This window comes from Erinaceus europaeus, chromosome 19, assembly GCF_950295315.1.
Source record: "Erinaceus europaeus chromosome 19, mEriEur2.1, whole genome shotgun sequence".
NCBI classification, from domain to species: Eukaryota; Metazoa; Chordata; class Mammalia; order Eulipotyphla; family Erinaceidae; genus Erinaceus; species Erinaceus europaeus.
Window position 1 is genome coordinate 67,533,570 of NC_080180.1, and position 21,425 is coordinate 67,554,994.

General features: G+C 41.9%; 1 protein-coding gene across 3 annotated transcripts in view; it reads left to right on the forward strand.

Moving 5' to 3' along the window:
* The first annotated feature begins 221 nt into the window (after positions 1-221).
* Positions 222-21,425, forward strand: part of BBS7 (Bardet-Biedl syndrome 7) — a 51,654-nt gene continuing 30,450 nt past the window's right edge. Inside the window, exons 1-6 of one of the 3 annotated variants that reach the window (XM_060179131.1) lie at positions 222-349; positions 2,460-2,525; positions 7,400-7,462; positions 8,110-8,285; positions 11,474-11,660; positions 21,032-21,104. In XM_060179131.1, coding sequence (XP_060035114.1) covers positions 314-349; positions 2,460-2,525; positions 7,400-7,462; positions 8,110-8,285; positions 11,474-11,660; positions 21,032-21,104 — 601 coding nt within the window. In that variant the 5' untranslated portion in view covers positions 222-313. Of the gene's footprint in view, positions 350-2,457; positions 2,595-7,399; positions 7,463-8,109; positions 8,286-11,473; positions 11,661-21,031; positions 21,105-21,425 lie in introns of those variants that run through there. The other 2 variants (XM_060179132.1, XM_060179133.1) reach the window with 2 other exon arrangements.

A 21,425-nucleotide genomic window follows, 5' to 3' on the forward strand; every position in this document is an offset into this window, starting at 1 on the left:
CCGGCGCCGGAGTCCACACACAGCCCCGGGGAGGTCCGGGGCCCGGCGGCCGCAGGGTCCGAGCGCCGACGGGCCAGGAAGCCCCGCCCCGGGCTTCGCTCCTCCCCCTCCCCGTCTCCCTGGAAACCACGCTGCGCGTCTCCAGGACGCTCCTGAACTCTCTGCTCTGATTGGAGCATGTCGGGGGCGGGCCCGACCCGGGGTGTGGCTTCGTGTGGCCCCGCCCCCTCGCGGGACGGCGCAGGCGCGTGTGGGCTCCGGCGGCGCAGCTCAGGCGCTGGGCCCGGGCGTCCCCTCAGGGGCCGACGCCGCCATGGAGCTGACGCTGAACCGCGCGGACTACGTGCAGGTGACGGGCCCGAGCCGGGGGCCGCAGGAGTGGGCGCCCCGCAGGAGCGGGTCCGCCCGCGGGCCACCCCCTGAGCCCCACCCAGCGCTGGCCCCTCACGACGACCCCTCCCCGCTGACCCCTCACGACGACCCCTCCCCGCTGACCCCTCACACCGACCCCTTCCCGCTGACCCCTCACGACGACCCCTCCCCGCTGACCCCTCACGACGACCCCTCCCCGCTGACCCCTCACACCGACCCCTCCCCGCTGACCCCTCACGACGACCCCTCCCCGCTGACCCCTCACGACGACCCCTCCCCGCTGACCCCTCACACCGACCCCTTCCCGCTGACCCCTCACGACGACCCCTCCCCGCTGACCCCTCACGACGACCCCTCCCCGCTGACCCCTCACACCGACCCCTCCCCGCTGACCCCTCACGACGACCCCTCCCCGACGGCCCTTCCCCGCCAACCCCGTGACCCCTCCCCTCTAACCCCACTGACCCCTAACGCCGACGACGGCCCCTCCCCACCGACCCCCTCCCCGCCGACTCCTCCCCGCTGACCCCTCCCTGACGACCCCCACCCACCAGTCCGGGGACGCGTCGGATCCCTCCTGGTGGGCTGCCTGAGCCCCCGGGTCCCTGAGCCCATGGCCCACCGCCACCCAGCTGCCAGGCCTCCCTCCCCAAAGCCCGAGACCAGGGGCGCACCCACGAGCGACCACCCTGCCCGCCCTTCCTAGGCGCCGCCTCCCTCTCGCCTGGGCTCCCTCCCTCCCTTCCGCCAAGAGGCTGAAGAAAGGCTCTGGAATTCTCTTTTTATCTTCTTTTTCTTGGATAGACAGCCAGAAATCTAGGAGAGAGACCCGCAGCCTTGCTTCACCATCTGCAAAGCTTTCCCCCTGTAGGTGGGGACCAGGGGCTCGAACCCCGGCCTCGCGCTGTAATGCGGCCCTGGGCATCCTCCTCACAGGCTCCTCAGCCATGTCACCGGGCCCTGAGCATCCTCACAGTCGGGCTCCTCAGCCATGAGCCGGGCCCTGGGCATCCTCCTCACAGCTTCCTCAGCCATGCCGCCTGGCCCTGGGCATCCTCCTTACAGTCGGGCTCCTCAGTCACGCCGCCGGGCCCTGGGCATCCTCATAGTCGGGCTCCTCAGCCGTGAGCCGGGCCCTGGGCATCCTCCTCACAGCTTCCTCAGTCACGCTGCCGGGCCCTGGGCATCCTCCTCACAGCTTCCTCAGTCACGCTGCCGGGCCCTGGGCATCCTCCTCACAGTCGGGCTCCTCAGTCACGCTGCCGGGCCCTGGGCATCCTCATAGTCGGGCTCCTCAGCCGTGAGCCGGGCCCTGGGCATCCTCATAGTCGGGCTCCTCAGCCGTGAGCCGGGCCCTGGGCATCCTCCTCACAGGCTCCTCAGCCATGCGGGGGGGCCCTGGGAGTCCTCACAGTCGGGCTCCTCAGCCATGCTGCACCTCTTATATCAGCAGTTAGAGTCTGTGCTGGGGGTTTAGCACAAGTCTCTGTTTTTACTAAGAGCTGTTAATTTCTAATCACTTGACAAAAACTCTTCGATAGCTACATGAAGGCTGCTAGAAGCATTGTTCCTGAACTATCTTGTCAGTGTTGTCACGATTTTTCCTTTACAACCTATGATTTTTGAAATGTTTAATTTTTTTCTTTTTTTTATATTTATTCCCTTTTGTTGTCCTTGTTTTATTGTTGTAGTTATTATTGACGTCCTCGTTGTTGGGTAGGACAGAGAAAAATGGAGAGAGGAGGGGAAGATAGAGGGGGAGAGAAAGACAGACACCTGCAGACCTGCTTCACCGCCTGTAAAGGGACTCCCCTGCAAGTGGGGAGCCGGGGGCTCGAACCGGAATCTTCCTGCTGGTGCTTGTGTTTTGTGCCACCTGTGCTTAACCCGCTATGCTACCGCCCGACTCCCTGAAATGTTTAATTTTTACTATATTATGACTTTTGTGGCATTTCTCAGAAAATAAGTTGATAACATCACATCCCAAATTACAATAAAATTCAAGCTGAGTCTACTAGACTTTTTAATCTTTGATCTAATGACTTAACATTAAGGAGTGACTGGTTTATTTATTGTTTGCTTATTAGGTGGGAGTGACCTCTCAGAAAACTATGAAGTTACTTCCTGCTTCAAGAAATAGGGCTACGCAAAAGGTACTGTAGAGATGCTGATTTCTCCACATCCATTATCTCTGACAGTGCAGCAATTACATTAATTCTCTAGTAAGTTATTCTTTTTTAAAATTTAATTTTGTCCAGAGACAAAGAAATCAAGAGGGAAAGGGAAGATAGCAAGCGAAGAAACATACCTGTAGCCCTGCTTCGCCACTTGTAATTATTGTGCGCAATTAATAAGTCATGAGCAAATTTGTTTTTAAAAAAATCATTCTTAAGAGTGGGGGTAGTTAGCATAATGGTTATGCAAAGAGACTCTCATGCCTGAGGCTCCAAAGTCCCGGGTTCAATCCAACACACCACCATAAGCCAGAGCTGAACAGTGCTCTGCCTGGCTAGCGTGGGAGTGCCTCTTCCCTGGTGGAGGGTTGGAGAGAACGTGATTGGAGCAAGCCTGGGCTGTTACTCACTCAGTGATGCAAGAGAGATGACCCAGGGACAGAGCTGGTGGCAGCAAGGCAATTCAATCCTTTATTGATCGGAGAGCCAAGGCTTTTTAAGAGTCGGAAGTGGCAAGTCGAAATGGAAATGGTTAGGAAAGGGGTGGAGAAGGGCAAAAGGGCTGGGAAAGATAGGAACTTCCTTAGCAACTGTTGCGAAGGTTTTAACTGGTAGGATTAATATTACCCTGCAGGCAGGGAGGGTCTTGAGAGTAGAAAGAAGATAGATCAAAGGAATGGAATGGGTGGGGATCTTTCAGGCAAAACAATGATTATGAAGATAATAAGGGAGCAGGCCATAGTATCAAGAATGCAGGGTGCTTTGTGAGGCAGGGAGTCTGATAAGATGAGGTAAACCTTGGGGGTTTTCCCTCCTTGCTCAACCTCAGTAGAGAGAGAGAGACTGACAGGATGGATGTCCCCTCAAGTCAAACCCTGCCAAGCTTAACCACATCCTCACAATTTCCCAACAGTGCTCTGCTTAAAAAAATAATAATAATAATTTTTAAAAAAACATTCTTTTAATCTACTGTGTGTTTAACTGTGTATATCAAATTACAAATATAAAAAAGAAATGTAAAACAATAGGGTATAAAGAAAAATACTTTTTAAAGCTTTAGAATGGGCAGTCTGGGAGGTGTTGCAGTAGCTGTAACATTGGATTTCAAAGAATGAGTTCTTAACTTTGATTCCATGAGATGGCATGTACCAGAGTGATGTTTTTGTTTTTGTTTTCCTTCTCTCTCTCCCCCCTCCCTCCCTTCCTCTTCTCTGTATCAAATAAATAAATACATGTTTATTGCTTAGCCAGTGAGATAACTCACCTGGAAGGTGCCTGCTTTGATGTGCACTTTGACATGGTGCTCTTGTGTCCCCTGTCTCTGTCTCTTTTTTTAAAATTTAATTGAGAGCAGAAGGAGAGAAAGAGAAAGAGACACCTGCAGCACTGCTTTACCACTTGTGAAGTTTCCCCCCTGCAGGTGGCAACTTGGGGTTTGAACATTGTAACATGTGCTCAGCCAGGTACACCACTATCTGGCTCTGTCTCTTTCTATCCAAAAAAAAAAAAAAATCCAGAAAACTATCAGATGGACAGTGAAACGACAGCAACAAAATTAAAAAAAAAAAAGTGGCCTAAGAACATGACCTACACATCATCAACTTTTGAATGTTTGAGGCTTATGTTTTCATAACAGTAAATTTTATTTACTTATTTACTTAAATAACAGTAAATTTTTTATGTTCCTATATGTCTTAAAAGGTCATATATACTCTAAGTCTTAGGGTGGGTGACATTTGTTTATTTGTATATATACACATAATTTATTAGTCTAAGATAATTGTGTTTTGAATACATATTGAAATTAAAAAGAAAGATTCAAAGTGGTGAAATTGCACATACAAAAGGCATATGCTTCAAACCACCATCAAAAATAAAATCCATTGGCCATATATTGATAATTATTGGAGTTGGATGGTAGGCACATGAGAATTAATGAAAATATTCTGTGTAGGGGACCAGGCAATGATGCACCTGTTAGAACCCACACATTACCATGTATAAGCACCCAGGTTCAAGCCCTTGGTCCCCGTCTGTAGTGTCTCTAAAAATTAAATTCCTGCACAGTCATCACCGCCCAGCTATCATCCACATTGGACTCCAGCTCCCACTGATTCTGTGCTCGGAGAAACTAAGCTGGAACTTTCGGAAAGCAAACTGGCGTCTGTTCAGTGATCTTACCAACAAATCTATTCCTGCAATTCCAATTAACTCTATCTCCTCTGAAGATTCCTACAGACGCTTCCGCCAAGCCATCTTCAAAGCAGCTTCCCAAGCCATTCCTCGTGGGAGACGTGCTAACTATACGCCTTGTCTTGATGCTGAATGCGAGCAACTACTAAAGCAGTATGATCAGTTGGGCAACCCAGATGTGGCCGACCATCTCATTGCCTCCCTGGATGCAGCACGCCAAGCCCGCTGCAGCAACTCACGGAAAGTCTGAACTTCACCCACTCAAGTAGGAAGGCCTGGAAGCTTCTTCACAGACTGGGTGCCAGTAGCCAACCCTCTCCCGTCTCCCATCCTCCCATATCTCCAAATTCAGTGGCCAATCACCTAACTCAAGTTGGACGTGTTAAGATCGACCCAGTCTGGAAAAGAGAAATTTCCCATGAGTGGTCATCCCACTTCCAGTTATCTTGTCCATCTCCAAAACTCTCTCCCTTTACACTGTCTGAACTGGAAGACGCTTTGAAGAGGGTTAAACCGGGAACGGCTGCTGGCTATGATAACATCACCCCAGAACTCATTCTTAACTTGGGCCTCATGGCAAAGAAGTGGCTCACTACATTCCTGTCCCACATCTTGGAATCCGAATCTATGCCCAAAATTTGGCGTCATGCGAAGATAATAGCAGTTTTGAAACCAAAGAAAGACCCAACACTGGCCGCCAGCTATAGACCAATTTCTCTCCTCTCCGTGTGTGACAAACTGTTGGATAGTATGCCAGCTCCCCCTGGCTTCTGCTTAACACTATTCTATTTACATAACCACTGCATTCTATTTACATAATCACTGTTAACAAGCACCACCCTCCCTCCAGGGCATTGGTGGTGCAGTGATAGGATTCTTACCTAATCTGCCCCCTCTTTGTCACACTCTGATTTTCAGTCACTTTTCTCTCCACCCTCTCTATGTCACATCCTGTTTCCACCTTACTTGGCAAGTATATATAAAGACAGCATTGTGAGTTTTACAGTACTTGAGTTTAGCTTAGCTCATCTTAGATTGTGCTGCGTCCTGCATGAATAAAGAGATACTGCCTACAGCTCAACCATAAGTCCCTGGTCATCTGTTATCCGCCATCTGATACTGTAAAAAATGGCGACTAATCTCTAGCACTGCAAAAACGGTATCATCTGTTTTCCATCTACACCATGCCTCGGCCTCGCGTGAGCTTAATGTGCAGCTTGGCTATACGAGAATCTGGCATGAAGCCCAGCCAGTCTATCTTGGCGTTACTCTTGATCTCACTCTGTCATTTCACGAACATCTCATAAAAACTGCAGCAAAGGTGGGCGTGAGGAATAACATCATTGCAAGACTGGCCAGCTCCTCATGGGGCGCAAGCGCTTCCACACTACGATCATCATCTCTGGCATTATGCTATTCCACTGCAGAATACTGTGCCCCAGTATGGTTCCGTAGCCCCCATGTCCACTTGATTCCAAATTATATTCCTCCATGAGGATAATTTCTGGAACCATCCATTCCACCCTGGTTCCATGGCTGCCAGTTCTTAGCAACATCACCCCACCAGATATTTGTCGGGATGCGGCATCATCTAAGTTCATTTCCCACATCTACGCTCGACCGGACCTGCCAATCTACGTGGATATCTTCGCCCACCCTGTCCAACGCTTGACGTCTCATCATCCAATCTGGTCTCCTACGCCTACACTGAACTTCTCTGTTCCAGACTCTTGGAAACAGAGTTGGCAGTCAGCTGAGGTAAAGAATAAACACCTCATCACAGACCCCTGCAAGCATCAACCTGGCTTTGACCTAGCACGTTATGATTGGGCCCTCCTCAATCGCTATCGAACAGGCCATGGCCAGTGCGCCGCTATGTTCCATCGCTGGGGAGCCAGAGACGACCCGAACTGCCCCTGCGGCTACAGACAGACTATGACCCACATAGTCAACGACTGCCACCTCTCCAGATTCAAAGGAGGTCTCGAAACTTTACATCAGGCTCAACCTGACGCTGTTAACTGGCTACGGAAGAAGGGCAAATGCTAGAAGAAGAAGAAAGAAAAAAAAATTAAATCAATATGCACCTTTTGGGGATGGATGGTGGCACACCTGATTGAGTGCATATGTAACAATGCATGAGCCCCCAGTCCTCATCTTCAGGGGGAAAGCTTTGCCAGTGGTAAAGCAGTGTCACAGGTATCTCTCTGTCTCTCCCTCTCTATCTCCCCCTACCCTCTCAATTTCTGGCTATCTCTAGCTAATAAGGATAATAATAAAAAAACATGCACAATAAACAAGGATAATAAAAATCATGCACATTTTAATAATAAAACATGTATATAAGTAAGAATAAATATTCTGTTTACTTTTGGTTATATTAACATTTATTCATTAATTTCTTAAAGTATCAAAAAGGTTAGTTACAACCTTACTTGATAGTGTGAAAGTTAATCTTTTCATTTTATTTATTTATTTGTCATTACCTTCTACATTACTCTTTCTTCTAGTTCTCTGGGAGATTATTTTGTGTGGTATGTCTTCTCTAGATTTTTTTATCTCTACTTCTAAAAATCTTAATCTATATATTGAAAGTGTTGTTCTCCCAGATATAGTTATAGGGTAAAGTAACTTTAGAAATCCTTTTCAATATGTTACAGGTGGTTCTTGGAGATCATGATGGGGTAGTTACATGTTTTGGTATGAAGAAAGGAGAGGCAGTGGTAAGTATAGTTTTTTTTTTCTTTCTTTTTTAATGAGAAAAGAGAAGCACGCTTCTTACTGAATTATTTTCTAAGATGCAATGAAAACAGTTTGTGAATGATGTTAGCTAGTTGTAAAGCAACTTAGTCTAGGGTGATGTACTCCTTCTCTAAGATGCTGTATAGCCAGTTACCTGAAACATGAGTGACTTTAACACATATTTTTTAGTTCTGATTCTGGAGTCAGGAGTTTAGGCTTATGCTCTCACATGTCTGCAACATAAATGTCAGCTGGGTTTAGTCTTTTCTGGAACTCAGGGTTCTAATCCTGGCCCTGAATGTTGGATGAGTTCAGCTCCTTATAGGACTGTGACACCCTCCCCCCAATTGAAGTTCCCAAGATCTCTGCACATGTTTTGCTTTTCAGCCTTCTCCATCCTGTGAAGTCTTTTATAACACAGTATAACATGGAAATGAGACCACATCACCTTTACCTCTAAATGTAACCTAATCAGGGGGGTTATTATTATATTTCCATGTTCACAGCATGGTTTATAATTAGTGTATCTGAAATATAAACCCAGAAAAATCATAATATTTTTATTTAAAACAAAATGACTACAAAAATTTTATGTATACATAACTTTTTTCCTTAATGATCTTTACAGGCTGTGTTCAAGACTTTACCAGGGCAGAAGATTGCAAGGCTGGAACTAGGAGGGACTCTTCACATGCCACAAGAGAAGATATTTATAGCTACAGGTTCTGAGATTAGAGGCTTCACAAAGAGAGGGAAACAGTTCCTCTCCTTTGAAACAAACCTCACCGAAAGCATTAAAGCTATGTATGTTTATTGTCTGTTGTTTTTCTAAAATATTTATTTATTAGAGACAAAGAGAAATTGAGAGGGGAGAGAGAGATAGGGAAAGAGACAGAGGGATACCTGCAGCCCTACTTCACCACTTGTGAAACTTTACCCCTGCAGGTGGGGACCAGGGGCTTGAACCGGAGTCCTTGTGTACTGTAATGTATGCACTTAACCAGGTGCGCCACCACCTGGCCTTTGTTTTATATATATATATATATATATATATATATATATACACATATATATATCCACTTGTTAATATTTTGGATAGATGGTGAATATTTGCCTAAGTACCATATCTTAATGAGTTTTCTGGGAAATGAAGTTGACTAGATTGTGTTTTATCAGTAAGATGTTAAGATTTGACATTGTATCAACACAAATCAATTAATTGTTAAATTATTTCTAGGTTTTTATAGCATTTTTACATTTTTTGGACTGTTTGGTTCAGTTATTCCTAATTAAGGTATAAAGAAAAAAGTAGAACAGTTTCCAGATAACATAAATGCTATTTCTTGAATATCGTTGGTAGTTCTGCTTTTGAGATAGCTCTATTTTATTAAAAGCTTGGCTAACAAAATTGTGAGTACTCATACCATGTAATTTCAAATGAATCAGGTAAGACTTAAGTGAAAAGTTGTTCACTTTGTAACATTTTGATACCTGACATTTTGTAATTAAAACTTTCAGCTTTTGAATTATGGATGGGTGGAAAGGTCTTGAAGACTTTTTTAGTCCAGAGTTGTCCTTAGGAGAGCATCATAACACTGGCACTTAGGAGGATCCCTTAAAAGCTTAAAACAATAAGTTCCTTGCCATGCCTAATGCCTATAAATCAGGGTTACTAGCAGTGGATTAAAAGGGGAAAAAAAATCTGCATTTGAATGTGATGCAGCTAGGCTGTGGAGTTTAGTTAAACTTTGAAAACTACTGGTTCTAGAATTTTGTGTAACACATAGCACATATATGTACTGTAAAACTTGGTTAGATAGATAAAAAGTTGCAAATTGGAATATGTGTGGCTTAACAGAAATATAGTACCTTTGAAATGCTTTCTCTGTAATATGACCACTGATAATTGTTATATACTAAAAATAATAAATTATTAGCACACTTCCATATTCAGAAAGATATGTTAGAGGTATAAGGAAATAAGTAATCTATGACTAATTTCTCTTTTTAATTGATTTATATATTTTTGATAAGAGAAATTAAGAGGCGTGGGGGAAATAGGACAGAGAGAGACACCTGCAGCACAGTTTCAGCACTGATGAAGCTTCCCCTCTTGCAGGTAGGGACTGGGGGCTTGAACCTGGGTTCCTTGCACATTATAACATATACTTTACCAGTTATGCCTCCACCCAGCCCTGTAAAAGTTTTATTTACTATTTATTTATTTATTTTGGTAGAGACAGAAATTAAAAAGGAACAGGGAGATAGAGATGGAGAGAGATACAGAGAGACAACTTCAGCCCTGCTTCTATATTTGTGAAGCTTCCCCCATGAAGACGGAGACCAGCAGGCTTGAACCAGAGTTCTTGTGGACACTATAACATGTGCATTCAACCTAGTGTACCACTGCCCAGCCTGTATAACTAATTTCTTAAATGTTTTTACTGGAGTGGCAGAGGTGGGATAGAGAGGGGGATTTTTTCCCCTAAATATTGAATATCCACATTTATATGCTTGCATAAGAAAACAGGTTGTAACTTGAAAATATTCAGTAAGGAAACTAACTACTTATAAAATTGGCTACCACCCACACATTCATTTCCTACTTACTGCTTCAGTTTGTCCCTACTACTCGGGCTGCAAAAGTTATCATTGCCAAGTAGTATTTTGGGAAATAAAATACAAATCGATTTTGAAGTATAATTTGAAACCTTGAGAGAATATGTAGAATTTTGTGAAGTTGATTAAAATGATACTTAGAGAACCACTAAAATGGCTATGTAGAATCACAAAGTGAGGCTGCTTACACAACTACTGAAGAAGGTGAAATTAGCAGTATCCTCCTAAGATAGACTCTTCAGAGAGTGATTTTTATAAATTAAACAAGAAGTCAGGCGGTAGCGCAGCAGATTAAGTGCAGGTGGCGCAAAGCACAAGGACCAGTGTGAGAATCCCAGTTCCAGCCCCCAGCTCCCCACTGCAGGGGCGTCGCTTCACAGGCAGTGAAGCAGGTCTGCAGGTGTCTGTCTTTCTCTCCCCCTCTCTGTCTTCCCCTCCTCTCTCCATTTCTCCCTATCCAATAACGATGACAAGAATAACTATAACAACAAAACAACAAGGGCAACAAAAGGGAATAAATAAATATTTTAAAAAAACTTAAAAAAATAAAATCTTTAAACAGACTTTGGAGGTAGAGAAATAGATGAACCCTTCAAGTAAAGTTATGGTCACATGATGAGTTAATATTTTCATTTTTTTCAGCTCTCCTGAAATGTTTATTTAGTCTAAGAATCTGTTACAATTTTTGCTTAACTTTTGCTATAGTTAGAAATGAACATGTTCATTTAGTTTTTCCAGATAACATTATTTAATGTCATTTTTCACTGTTTAATATTTACTTTAAAGTAGATTTCACTTCAAATAGCCTTTTCTGGGTAACTCAGTATGGCAGTAAAAAACTAACGCTAACCAGTGAGGTAGCTCGCCTGGGAGACAGCTACTTTGCCATGTACTTGACCAGAATGAAGCCTCTGGACCCCGTGGCACTAGGAGAAGCTTTGGTTTTGGGGTGCCTCTCTTGTGCCTCCTCTATCTCTCTTTCTACCTGAGAAAAAAGCTGGCCTGAAGCAGTGAAGCCCCAGAAAAGAAAGACTACAAGCATGCTAACTGTAAAACTAAAGATACCTAGTTTATAATATGAAGATTCACTGGGCTAATGCATGCAAATGATTTAGGACATTGTTTGGCACACAATATTCAAATTAATTTGTTAAATTTTGATATATTATCTCCTGATATAGTTATTATCTTGCTTTTGTTTTCAGTTTTCCTGACCTCAATTTCTGAGAAAACTGAGGCCTTCAGATGCTCATTTCTAACTTTCAAAATCTATATAGTGTTATGTTTAGAAGACCAGAAACAAAGTGAGGAAAATGAAAAAAAAAAAAAAACTAAAATGTGGATATCTTGAACTAATATTTTGGTTTTCTTAGGCACGTATCTGGCTCAGACCTCTTTCTCAGTGCAAGTTACATCTATAACCATTACTGTGACTGCAAAGACCAGCATTATTATCTTTCTGGAGACAAAATCAATGATGTCATCTGCCTTCCCGTGGAAAGAGTACCACACATTACACCAGTACTGGCTTGCCAGGACAGAGTGCTAAGAGTTCTACAGGTTCCTCTTATTTGCGTTTTGATTTTTTAAAATAATTTAGATAAATGAATATTGATAACTGTGTATGGTTGAATTAAATATTTTAGTCATGACTGCCACTCTAAGTGTACTACTTAGAGGGGCTAGCAGATAGTGAATCCAGTAGCATGAGCAAGACCTTGTCAGTCAAAGAGCCTTAGGTTTGAGTGCTTTGGGCATTAGCCGGAGCACCATGTACAGTATCAGAGTTACTATGTAAAGTGTTATGATATCTTTCCACTCTCTGTGTCTGCCTTTCCCTTCACCCTCTTTCTCTAAAACAAAGAACGAAAAAATTGATCCAAGGAATATGTTCAATCATGGTATCACACATGTACAAGTCCTTGACACCACATTAAAGAATTATGCCTAGACATTTTAAAAAATATTAACTGATATTAAAAATTTTCACTTGAGGGTGGGGGAAATAGCATAATGGTTATGCAAACAGACTCTTACGCCTGAGGCTCCCAGGTTCAATCCCCCGCACCACCATAAGCCAGAGCTGAGCAGTGCTCTGGTTAAAAAAAAATTTTTTTTAAGTAAAAAAACTTTTCACTTGAAGCAAATGTATTGAGATCTTTGGCAAGACTTTAAAGAAACTTAAGTGGATGAAGAATATCCCTAATCCATTCCCATGTATAACTTTTATGTTAGTACAATCAAAATAGAGCACCTTTATTACATAGAACACTTCTTGGGGCCAGGTGGTGGCACACCTGGCTAAGTGCACACATTGCAGTGCTCAAGGACCCAGGTTCAAACCCCTGATCCTCATCTGCAGGGGGAAAGCTTCAGTGGTGGTGAAGAAGGTCTGCTGGTGTCTCTCTATCTCTCAAACCCCCCTCTCAATTTCTCTGTCTCTATCCTATAATAGATAAACAAAACAAACAAACAAAAAAGAACTCTTCTTGACTTATCTTTTTTCTTTCTCTATCACTCTCCCTTCTGTCAAAATAAAATTATTAAGAGAAACTGGGTTTGGAAAAGAATGTTAGGCTTTAACAAGGGATAGTTGAGATAAGGGTTTTATCATGTCAGCTCATCTACAGTTGTGATAGTACATGGCACAGAATAAGGACTTAGTAAATATTTGGTGATTATGTAAATGAATAATAGAGGAAAAAATAATTTTGTCATTGTATTTTTATTAGAAGTCGTTATTTAGGTCTCGACAGTAGTGTATCTGGTTGAACACATATTACCATGTACAAGGATCCAGGTTCAAGCCCCTGGTCCCCACCTGCATGAAGGAAGCTTCACAAATGGTGAAGCAATGCTGAGGTCTTTTCTCTTCCTCCCTCTCTATCTCCTCCTCTTCCCTCAATTTCCCTGTTCTATCAAGTAAATGAGGTTTTTTTTTATGTTTTTTGTTTTTAAGAAAAGTCATGGGCTGCACCAGCTGCTTTTAAAATCAATAGCTATCTTTCTTTTGTCCTGTATGCCATTAATTTATTAATGAGAAAGAGGGAGAAAGAACCAGATTATCACTCTGGTACATGCATTGCCAGGGATTGCACTCAGGACCCCATGCTTAAGGGTCTAACGTTTTATCCTCTGTGCCATACTATGTTGACTATAATTTTGAAACTTCTCATTGTGTTTATCACATATTGATATGAGAGTAGAAGTACTACCACCTCATTCTTAGAGCTTCATAGATACTGTGTATTAAGTGGTAGTTATTACAAGTGGCAAATAATAATAAATATGTTTATCATTAAATACAGATGAAGGGACCTAGCTTGTTTTCTGAACAAATAACAGGTCATTTTGCCACTCACTAGAGTAGGTTTTGGAAAATCCAAATGCAAAGGCAAAATTTCATGTAGGTAATGACCTCAGGTTTGATCAGGTATTAGAATGTGCTCTGAGTTACAGCTCTTGACTTAGGACAGAGAAGCAATCTGTTCCTTGAGAGTTCTTTTTTTTTTTTAAATTTATTTCTTTATTGGGGAATTAATGTTTTACATTCAACAGTAAATACAATAGTTTGTACATGCATAGCATTCCCCAGTTTCCCATTTAACAATACAACCCCCACTATGTCATTTATCATCCTTCATGGATCTGTATTCTCCCCACCCACCCACCCACCCCAGAGTCTTTTACTTTGGTGCAATACGCCAATTCCATTTCAGGTTCTACTTGTGTTTTCTCTTCTGATCTTGTTTTTCAACTTCTTCCTGAGAGTGAGATCATCCCATATTCATCCTTCTGTTTCTGACTTATTTCACTCAACATGATTTTTTCAAGGTCCATCCAAGATCGGCTGAAAACGGTGAAGTCACCATTTTTTACAGCTAAGTAGTATTCCATTGTGTATATAGACCACAACTTGCTCAGCCACTCATCTGTTGTTGGACACCTGTGTTGCTTCCAGGTTTTGGCTATTACAAATTGTGCTGCCAAGAACATATGTGTACACAGATCTTTTTGGATGGATGTGTTGGGTTCCTTAGGATATATCCCCAGGAGAGGAATTGCAGGGTCATAGGGTAGATCCATTTCTAGCCTTCTGAGAGTTCTCCAGACTGTTCTCCACAGAGGTTGGACCAATTGACATTCCCACCAGCAGTGCAGGAGGGTTCCTTTGACCCCACACCCTCTCCAGCATTTGCTGCTGTTACCTTTTCTGATGTATGACATTCTCACAGGAGTGAAGTGATATTTCATTGTTGTCTTTATTTGCATTTCTCTGACAGTCAGAGACTTGGAGCATTTTTTTCATGTGTTTCTCGGCCTTTTGGATCTCTTCTGTGGTGAATATTCTGTCCAAGTCCTCCCCCCATTTTTGGATGGGGTTATTTGTTGTCTTGTTGTTGAGTCTGGCAAGCTCTTTATATATGTTGGTTATTAAACTCTTATCTGATGTATGGCATGTAAAGATCTCCCATTCTGTGAGGGGTCTCTTGGCTTGGGTAGTGGTTTCTTTTGCTGTGAAGAAGCTTTTTAATTTGATGTAGTCCCATAGGTTTATACTTGCCTTAGTCTTCTTTGTAATTGGATTCGTTTCATTGAAAATGTCTTTAAAATTTATGCGGAAAAGAGTTCTGCCAATATTTTCCTCTAAGTATTTGATAGTTTGTGGTCTAACATCCAAGTCCTTGATCCACTTGGAATTTACTTTTGTATTTGATGAAATACAGTGATTCAGTTGTCATTCTTCTGCATGTTTCAACCCATTGTTTGCAACACCATTTGTTGAAGAGACTCTGCTTTCTCCATTTAATAGTCTGGGCCCCTTTGTCAAAGATTAGATGTCCATAGGTGTGGGGGCTCATTTCTGGGCTCTCAATTCTATTCCACTGGTCAGTGTGTCTATTCATGTTCCAGTACCAAGCAGTTTTGATGACAATAGCCCTATAATACAGTTTGAGATCTGGGAGTGTGATCCCTCCAGTTCTGTTCTTTTTTCTCAAGATTGTTTTGGCAATTCTAGGTCTTTTCTGGTTCCAGATAAACATTTGTAGCATTTTTTCTATTCTCCTAAAAAATGTGCTTGGGATCTTGATGGGGATAGCATTAAATTTGTAGATGGCTCTGGGTAGTATATTCATTTTGATGATGTTAATTCTTCCAACCCATGAACATGGAATATCTTTCCACTTCTTTGTGTCTTTTTCAATTTCTTTGAGAAGTGACTCATAATTTTCAGTATACAAGTCTTTCACTTATTTGGTTAGATTTACTCCTAGATATTTTATTGTTTTTGTTGCTATATTAAAAGGAATTGATTTCTGGATTTCAATTTCTTCTAACTTAGTGTTTGCATAGAGGAATGCCACTGACTTTTGAATGTTAATTTTATAGCCTGACACCTTACTGTATAGCCTGATGATTTCCAAAAGCTTCTTGCTGGATTCCTTAGGTTTTTCCATGTATACTATCATGTCATCTGCAAATAAGGAGAGTTTGACTTCTTCTCTTCCAATCTGTATCCCTTGAATTCCTTGCTCCTGCCTGATTGCTATGGCAAGAACTTCCAACACTATGTTGAATAGTAATGGTGATAGTGGGCAGCCCTGTCTAGTACCTGATCTGAGTGGAAATGCTTCCAGTTTTTCACCATTGAGTATGATGTTGGCTGTAGGTTTGCTATATATAGACTCCACTATCTTCAGGAATTTTCCATCTATTCCCATTTTTTGTAGTGTTTTGATCATAAAGGGATGTTATATTTTGTCAAAGGCTTTCTCTGCATCTATTGATATGACCATGTGGTTTTTGGTCTTGCTTTTGTTGATGTGGTGGATCACATTGATTGATTTACATATATTAAACCAACCTTGCATGCCTGGGATAAACACCACTTGGTCATGATGAACAATCTTTTTGATATACTGCTGTATCTGGTTGGCTAGAATTTTGTTCAGTATTTTCGCATCTATGTTCATCAGAGATATTGGTCTGTAGTTTTCTTTTTTTTTTTTTTGAAAGTTAAATTTATTTTTTTTATTTTTTATTTTTTAATTTTTTTAATTAAGAAAGGATTAATGAACAAAAACATAAGGTAGGAGGGGTACAACTCCACACACTTCCCACCACCCAGTCCCCATAACCCACCCCCTCCCCTGATAGCTTTCCCATTCTCTAGCCCTCTGGGAGCATGGACCCAGGGTCGTTGAGGGTTGCAGAAGGTAGAAGGTCTGGCTTCTGTCATTGCTTCCCCGCTGAACATGGGCGTTGACTGGTCGGTCCATACTCCCAGTCTGCCTCTCTCTTTCCCTAGTAAGGTGTGTCTCTGGGGAAGCTTGGTCTGTAGTTTTCTTTTTTGGTTGTGTCCCTGTCTGCTTTAGGTATCAGGGTGATGTTGGCTTCATAGAAGCTGGCAGGGAGTATTCCAGTGTCTTCAATCTTCTGGAAGACTTTTTAAATTTATTTATTTATTTTTATTTTTAATATTTTATTTATTTATTCCCTTTTGTTGCCCTTGTTGTTTTATTGTTGTAGTTATTATTGTTGTTGTCGTCGTCGTTGTTGGATTGGACAGAGAGGAATGGAGAGAGGAGGGGAAGACAGAGAGGGGGAGAGAAAGACAGACACCTGCAGACCTGCTTCACCACCTGTGAAGCAACTCCCCTGCAGGTGGGGAGCCGGGGTTCGAACCGGGATCCTTATGCCGGTCCTTGTGCTTTGCGCCACCTGCGCTTAACCCGCTGCGCTACAGCCCGACTCCCCCTGGAAGACTTTTAAAAGTAGAGGTATTAGTTCTTCTTTGAAGGTTTTGCAGAATTCATTTGTAAAACCATCTGGTCCAGGACTTTTATTTTGGGGGAGATTTTTGATAACTGTTTCAATTTCATTAGCTGTGATGGGCCTGTTCATGTTATCCACTTCCTCTTTACTTAGTTTTGGAAGTTGGTAGGTATCTAGGAAATCATTCATTTCTTCCAGGTTCTCTAGCTTGGTGGCATATAGTTGTTCATAGAAGCCTCGCATGATATGTTGAATTTCTACAGTGTCTGTTGTGATATCTCCTCTTTCATTTACTATCCAATTTATTTGGGTCTTCTCCCTTTTTTGTTTTGTGAGTCTGGCTAAAGGTTTGTCGATTGTGTTTACTCTTTCGAAGAACCAACATTTACTTTTGTTGATCTTTTGTATGGTTTTCCTATTCTCAATGTTATTTATTTCTGCCTTAACTTTAGTGATTTCTGTCCTTCTGGTTGCTTTAGGGTTCCTTTGTTGTTCTTCTTCTAGGTCTTTAAGATGTGAAATCAGGCTGTTTATTTGCGCTTTTTCTTGTTTCCTAATGTGTGCTTGTATAGCTATGAACTTCCCTCTTAGGACTGCTTTAGCTGTGTCCCAAATATTTTGATAGCTTGTGTCTTCATTTTCATTGAACTCTCGAAACATTTTGATTTCTTCCTTGATTTCCTCTTTGACCCAGAAGTTGTTAAGAAGTGTACTGTTGAGCTTCCACATTTTGGCACTGTTACTAATCTTTTGTTGATTGTTAAGTGTTAGTTTAATTCCACTGTGGTCTGAGAAGATGCTTGAGATGATTTCAATGCTCTTGGATTGGCTGATGCTGTCTTTGTGGCCTAACATATGGTCTATCCTTGAGAATGACCCATGTGGGTTTGAGTAAAATGTGTATTCCAGTTTCTTGGGATGAATGACTCTGAAAATGTCCAAATAGTTCTAGTTTATCTATCTCTTCATTTAGCTCCCTTATGTCTTTATTGATTTTCTGCCTGGATGATCTGTCAAGTTGAGAGAGTGGGGTGTTGAAGTCCCCTACTATGATTGTGTTACTGTTAATATATTGCTGTAGCTCTTTCAGTAGAAGTTTGATGTATTTAGATGGCTTCTCATTGGGTGCATAGATGTTAATAATTGTTAAGTCCTCTTGATTGACTGATCCTCTGAGCATTAAGTAGTGTCCATTCCTATCTTTTTTAATCTTATCTATTTTAAAGTCTATCATGTCAGATATGAGAATAGCTGTTCCTGCCCTTTTTTGTGGGCCATTGGTTTGTATCATAGTTTTCCATCCTTTCACTTTAAGTCTGTGTTTGTCTTGTTGAGTTAGGTGGGTTTCCTGTAGACAGCATATTGTTGGGTTGTGTTTTCTGATCCATCTTCCTACTCTGTGTCTTTTAATAGGTGAATTCAGGCCATTGACATTTATTGATATCAAAGATTGAAGATATTTTTACGCCATTCTTGTAGAGTTTTAGAGTGTTTTGATATATGGTCTATTTGTGGTGGTCAGGTTGTTTATAGGAGACCTTTCAGAACTTCTTTCAGGGCAGGCTTGGTGATGGTTGATTCCTTCAACTGTTGCTTGTCTGAGAAGGTTTTGATGCCTCCATCTAGTCTGAATGACAGTCTAGCAGGATATAGTATTCTTGGCTGAAAGCCTTTCTCATTGAGCACTCGATAGATATCTTGCCATTCTCTTCTGGCCTGTAGTGTTTGTATGGAGAAGTCTGCTGCTAATCTTATGGGTTTTCCTCTGTAGGTGACTCTTTGTTTTTCTCTTGCAGCCTTCAGGATCCTTTCTTTATCCTTATTCCTTTCCATTCTAAGTATGATATGTCTTGGTGTCTTTAGGTCTGGGTTAATTCTGTTTGGGACCCTCTGGGCTTCTTGAATCTTTATGTCTTTGATGTTGTCTAGACTAGAGAAGTTTTCAGCTATTATGGCCTGGAAAATGCTTTCTTCCTCTCCTTCTCTTTCTTCCTCTGGTATGCCAATAATGCGTATATTGTTTCTTTTGAAGTCATCACATAGGACTCTGTTGTTGTTTTCAGCATCTGTTAATCTCTTTTTGAGATCTCTTACTTCTTTTTTAGTTGTCTCTAATTCATCCTCAATCTTGCTAATTCTGTCTTCAGCCTCATTGATTCTATTCTCTCTGCCCTCTACTGCTTTCTGGAGTTCATCTATTTTGTTGCCCTGCTCTGATACTGTTTTAGCTTGTTCAGCTAGTTGCATTCTTAGCCCAACAATTTCAGCTTTCAGCTCTCTAATAACCATGAGATAATTAGTATTTTCTTCCATATTCTCATTTGTTGTTCCTGCATTTCTGATTACAATTTTTTCAAATTCTTTACTCACTCCTGTTATTATTTTCTTAGCTAATGTTTGGATGTTGAACTCGTTATTTTGTGCTTCACCCTCTGGAGGACTTTTAGCTGGACTCTTGTCCTGGTTCGATTCTCCAATATTTTTTCTTGTTGTTTTAACCATTTTATATATTATGTTATGAGTTCCCTTTATCAGTACTTTTCAAATTATTGATCACTATTGCCTGGATTGACTTGTGTCTAAGTAAGTTAATTTAAGGGTTCACAGTGTTGGAAGTGAACAGTTGTTTCAGTCCCTTAGTTGGAGCTCAGTGGTTTAAAAGCCTCTTTTTTTTTTTCTTCCCTGTAGGCTATGGGATCCTGAGGGCTTTTAAACTGTCAATAGGCTTCTTAGCTTAATCACTGACTCCTGACCAAGAGATAAAGCAGGGTGTGGCAGAGATAATCCAGTGGTTATGCAAAGAGACTTTCACAGCCCCTCAGCTATGCCACTGAGGTATAGGTCTTCTCCTGAGATTCCTGATTAAATCTCTGTCCCCTGGTGTCCCTCCCTGTCGCTGCTCCAGATTCTGAGGGTAGTAGCAATGGAGACTCAGAGTTGCACTTGGTGAGTCTCTGGGGAGTCCTCTCCTCCCTTCAGCTGTCCCCTTGTTGGTGGAGCAGACTGGAGGTGGTGTCTCCACTGATAAACTGCTGAACTGTTAGCAGTCACTTAATCTCTCCTTAAGCCCCTCTCTCCTCTCTGTCACCAGCCACACGTGTTTGTACTCACCGGTGATTTATTGGGTTCCTGTGTCATTCTAGTCCTGTCTTGTTTTGGTCCCAGGTGGTCTCCTTTGGTATTCCTAGTTGATCTGGGAGAGGAGAGGAGAGGGGAGGGGAGGGGAGGGGAGGGGAGGGGAGGGGAGGGGAGGGGAGGGGAGGGGAGGGGAGGGGAGGAGAAAAAGCGATCTGCTTGTAGCTCTGCCTCCGGAAGTCGAATCCTTTGAGAGTTCTGATAGAAAAATTGACTCTTGGGAGTCATGCGGTATAGTGCAGCAGGTTAAGTGCAGGTGGCGCAAAGCGCAAGGACCAGTGTAAGGATCCCAGTTCGAGCCCCCAGTTGCCCACCTGCAGGGGACTCGCTTCACAGGCGGTGAAGCAGGTCTGCAGGTGTCTGTCTTTCTCTCCCCTTCTCTGCCCCCACTCCATTTCTCTCTGTCCTAACAATGATGACATCAGTAACAACAACAATAATAACCACAACAACAATAAAAAAACAAGGGCAACAAAAGGGAAATTAAATAAATATTTTTAAAAATTGACTCTTGGTGGTGGTGTGGATGGTGGGGTGATGGCACACCCAGTAGAGTACACGTGATGACCTGGGTTCAAGTCCCTGTCCCAAGGGGGCAAGCTTCAGGAACAGTAGAACAGTACAGCATATGACACTCATATCTTTCACTCACTTTGTGTCTCACCTTTCAGAACAAAGGAAAAAAAATTTTAATGACCTCTATGAGTAGTGGAATTGTGTGGGCACCAAGCCCCAACAGTAACCTTAATGTCAAAACTAGAAAAATGGACTAGTGTCAAGAGTTTAAGCAGACAAAATAAAAAAATTTTACTGAAAACTTTTAACAGTGAAGACTTTCTCTCCTTAGTCTTTATGTATTTTATACTACTATTTTAAAATTAGCAAAGTTGCTAAGAAGCTCATGTTTTCACAGCCTAATTTTTAGCGATTGTATTCTAGTGCATGTTATATGAATATTAATACATGTCTAGATTATTTAAAATTATTGTTTCAGTTTTAAAATACTTGTTCTCCTTCAGGGATCTGATGTGATTTATGAAATTGAAGTTCCTGGTCCACCTACTGTATTAGCACTACACAATGGAAATGGCGGTAAGTGGGATTTCATTTTTGTAATGAAATAAGGGAATGTAGTATGTTGTTTAGACCCAAATCTTAACAGTTTTCTTTAATCATTTAAATATTTGTGAAAAACATTAAGTGAAAGTGAAAAATTGTAGGAAACATATGATCTGGAGTTGAGATATCCTCACCTTTACATTATTGATAGGAAAAGATCTTACTTCTTATGGTTATGAAATTTTGCAAATTTATAAATATCTCCCAAAATAAATGTTCTGTTTTCATATTTTTAAATGTGATTCCTGCATTAAAATTAACATATATGTGAAGATTAATTTAAAGAGATTATGA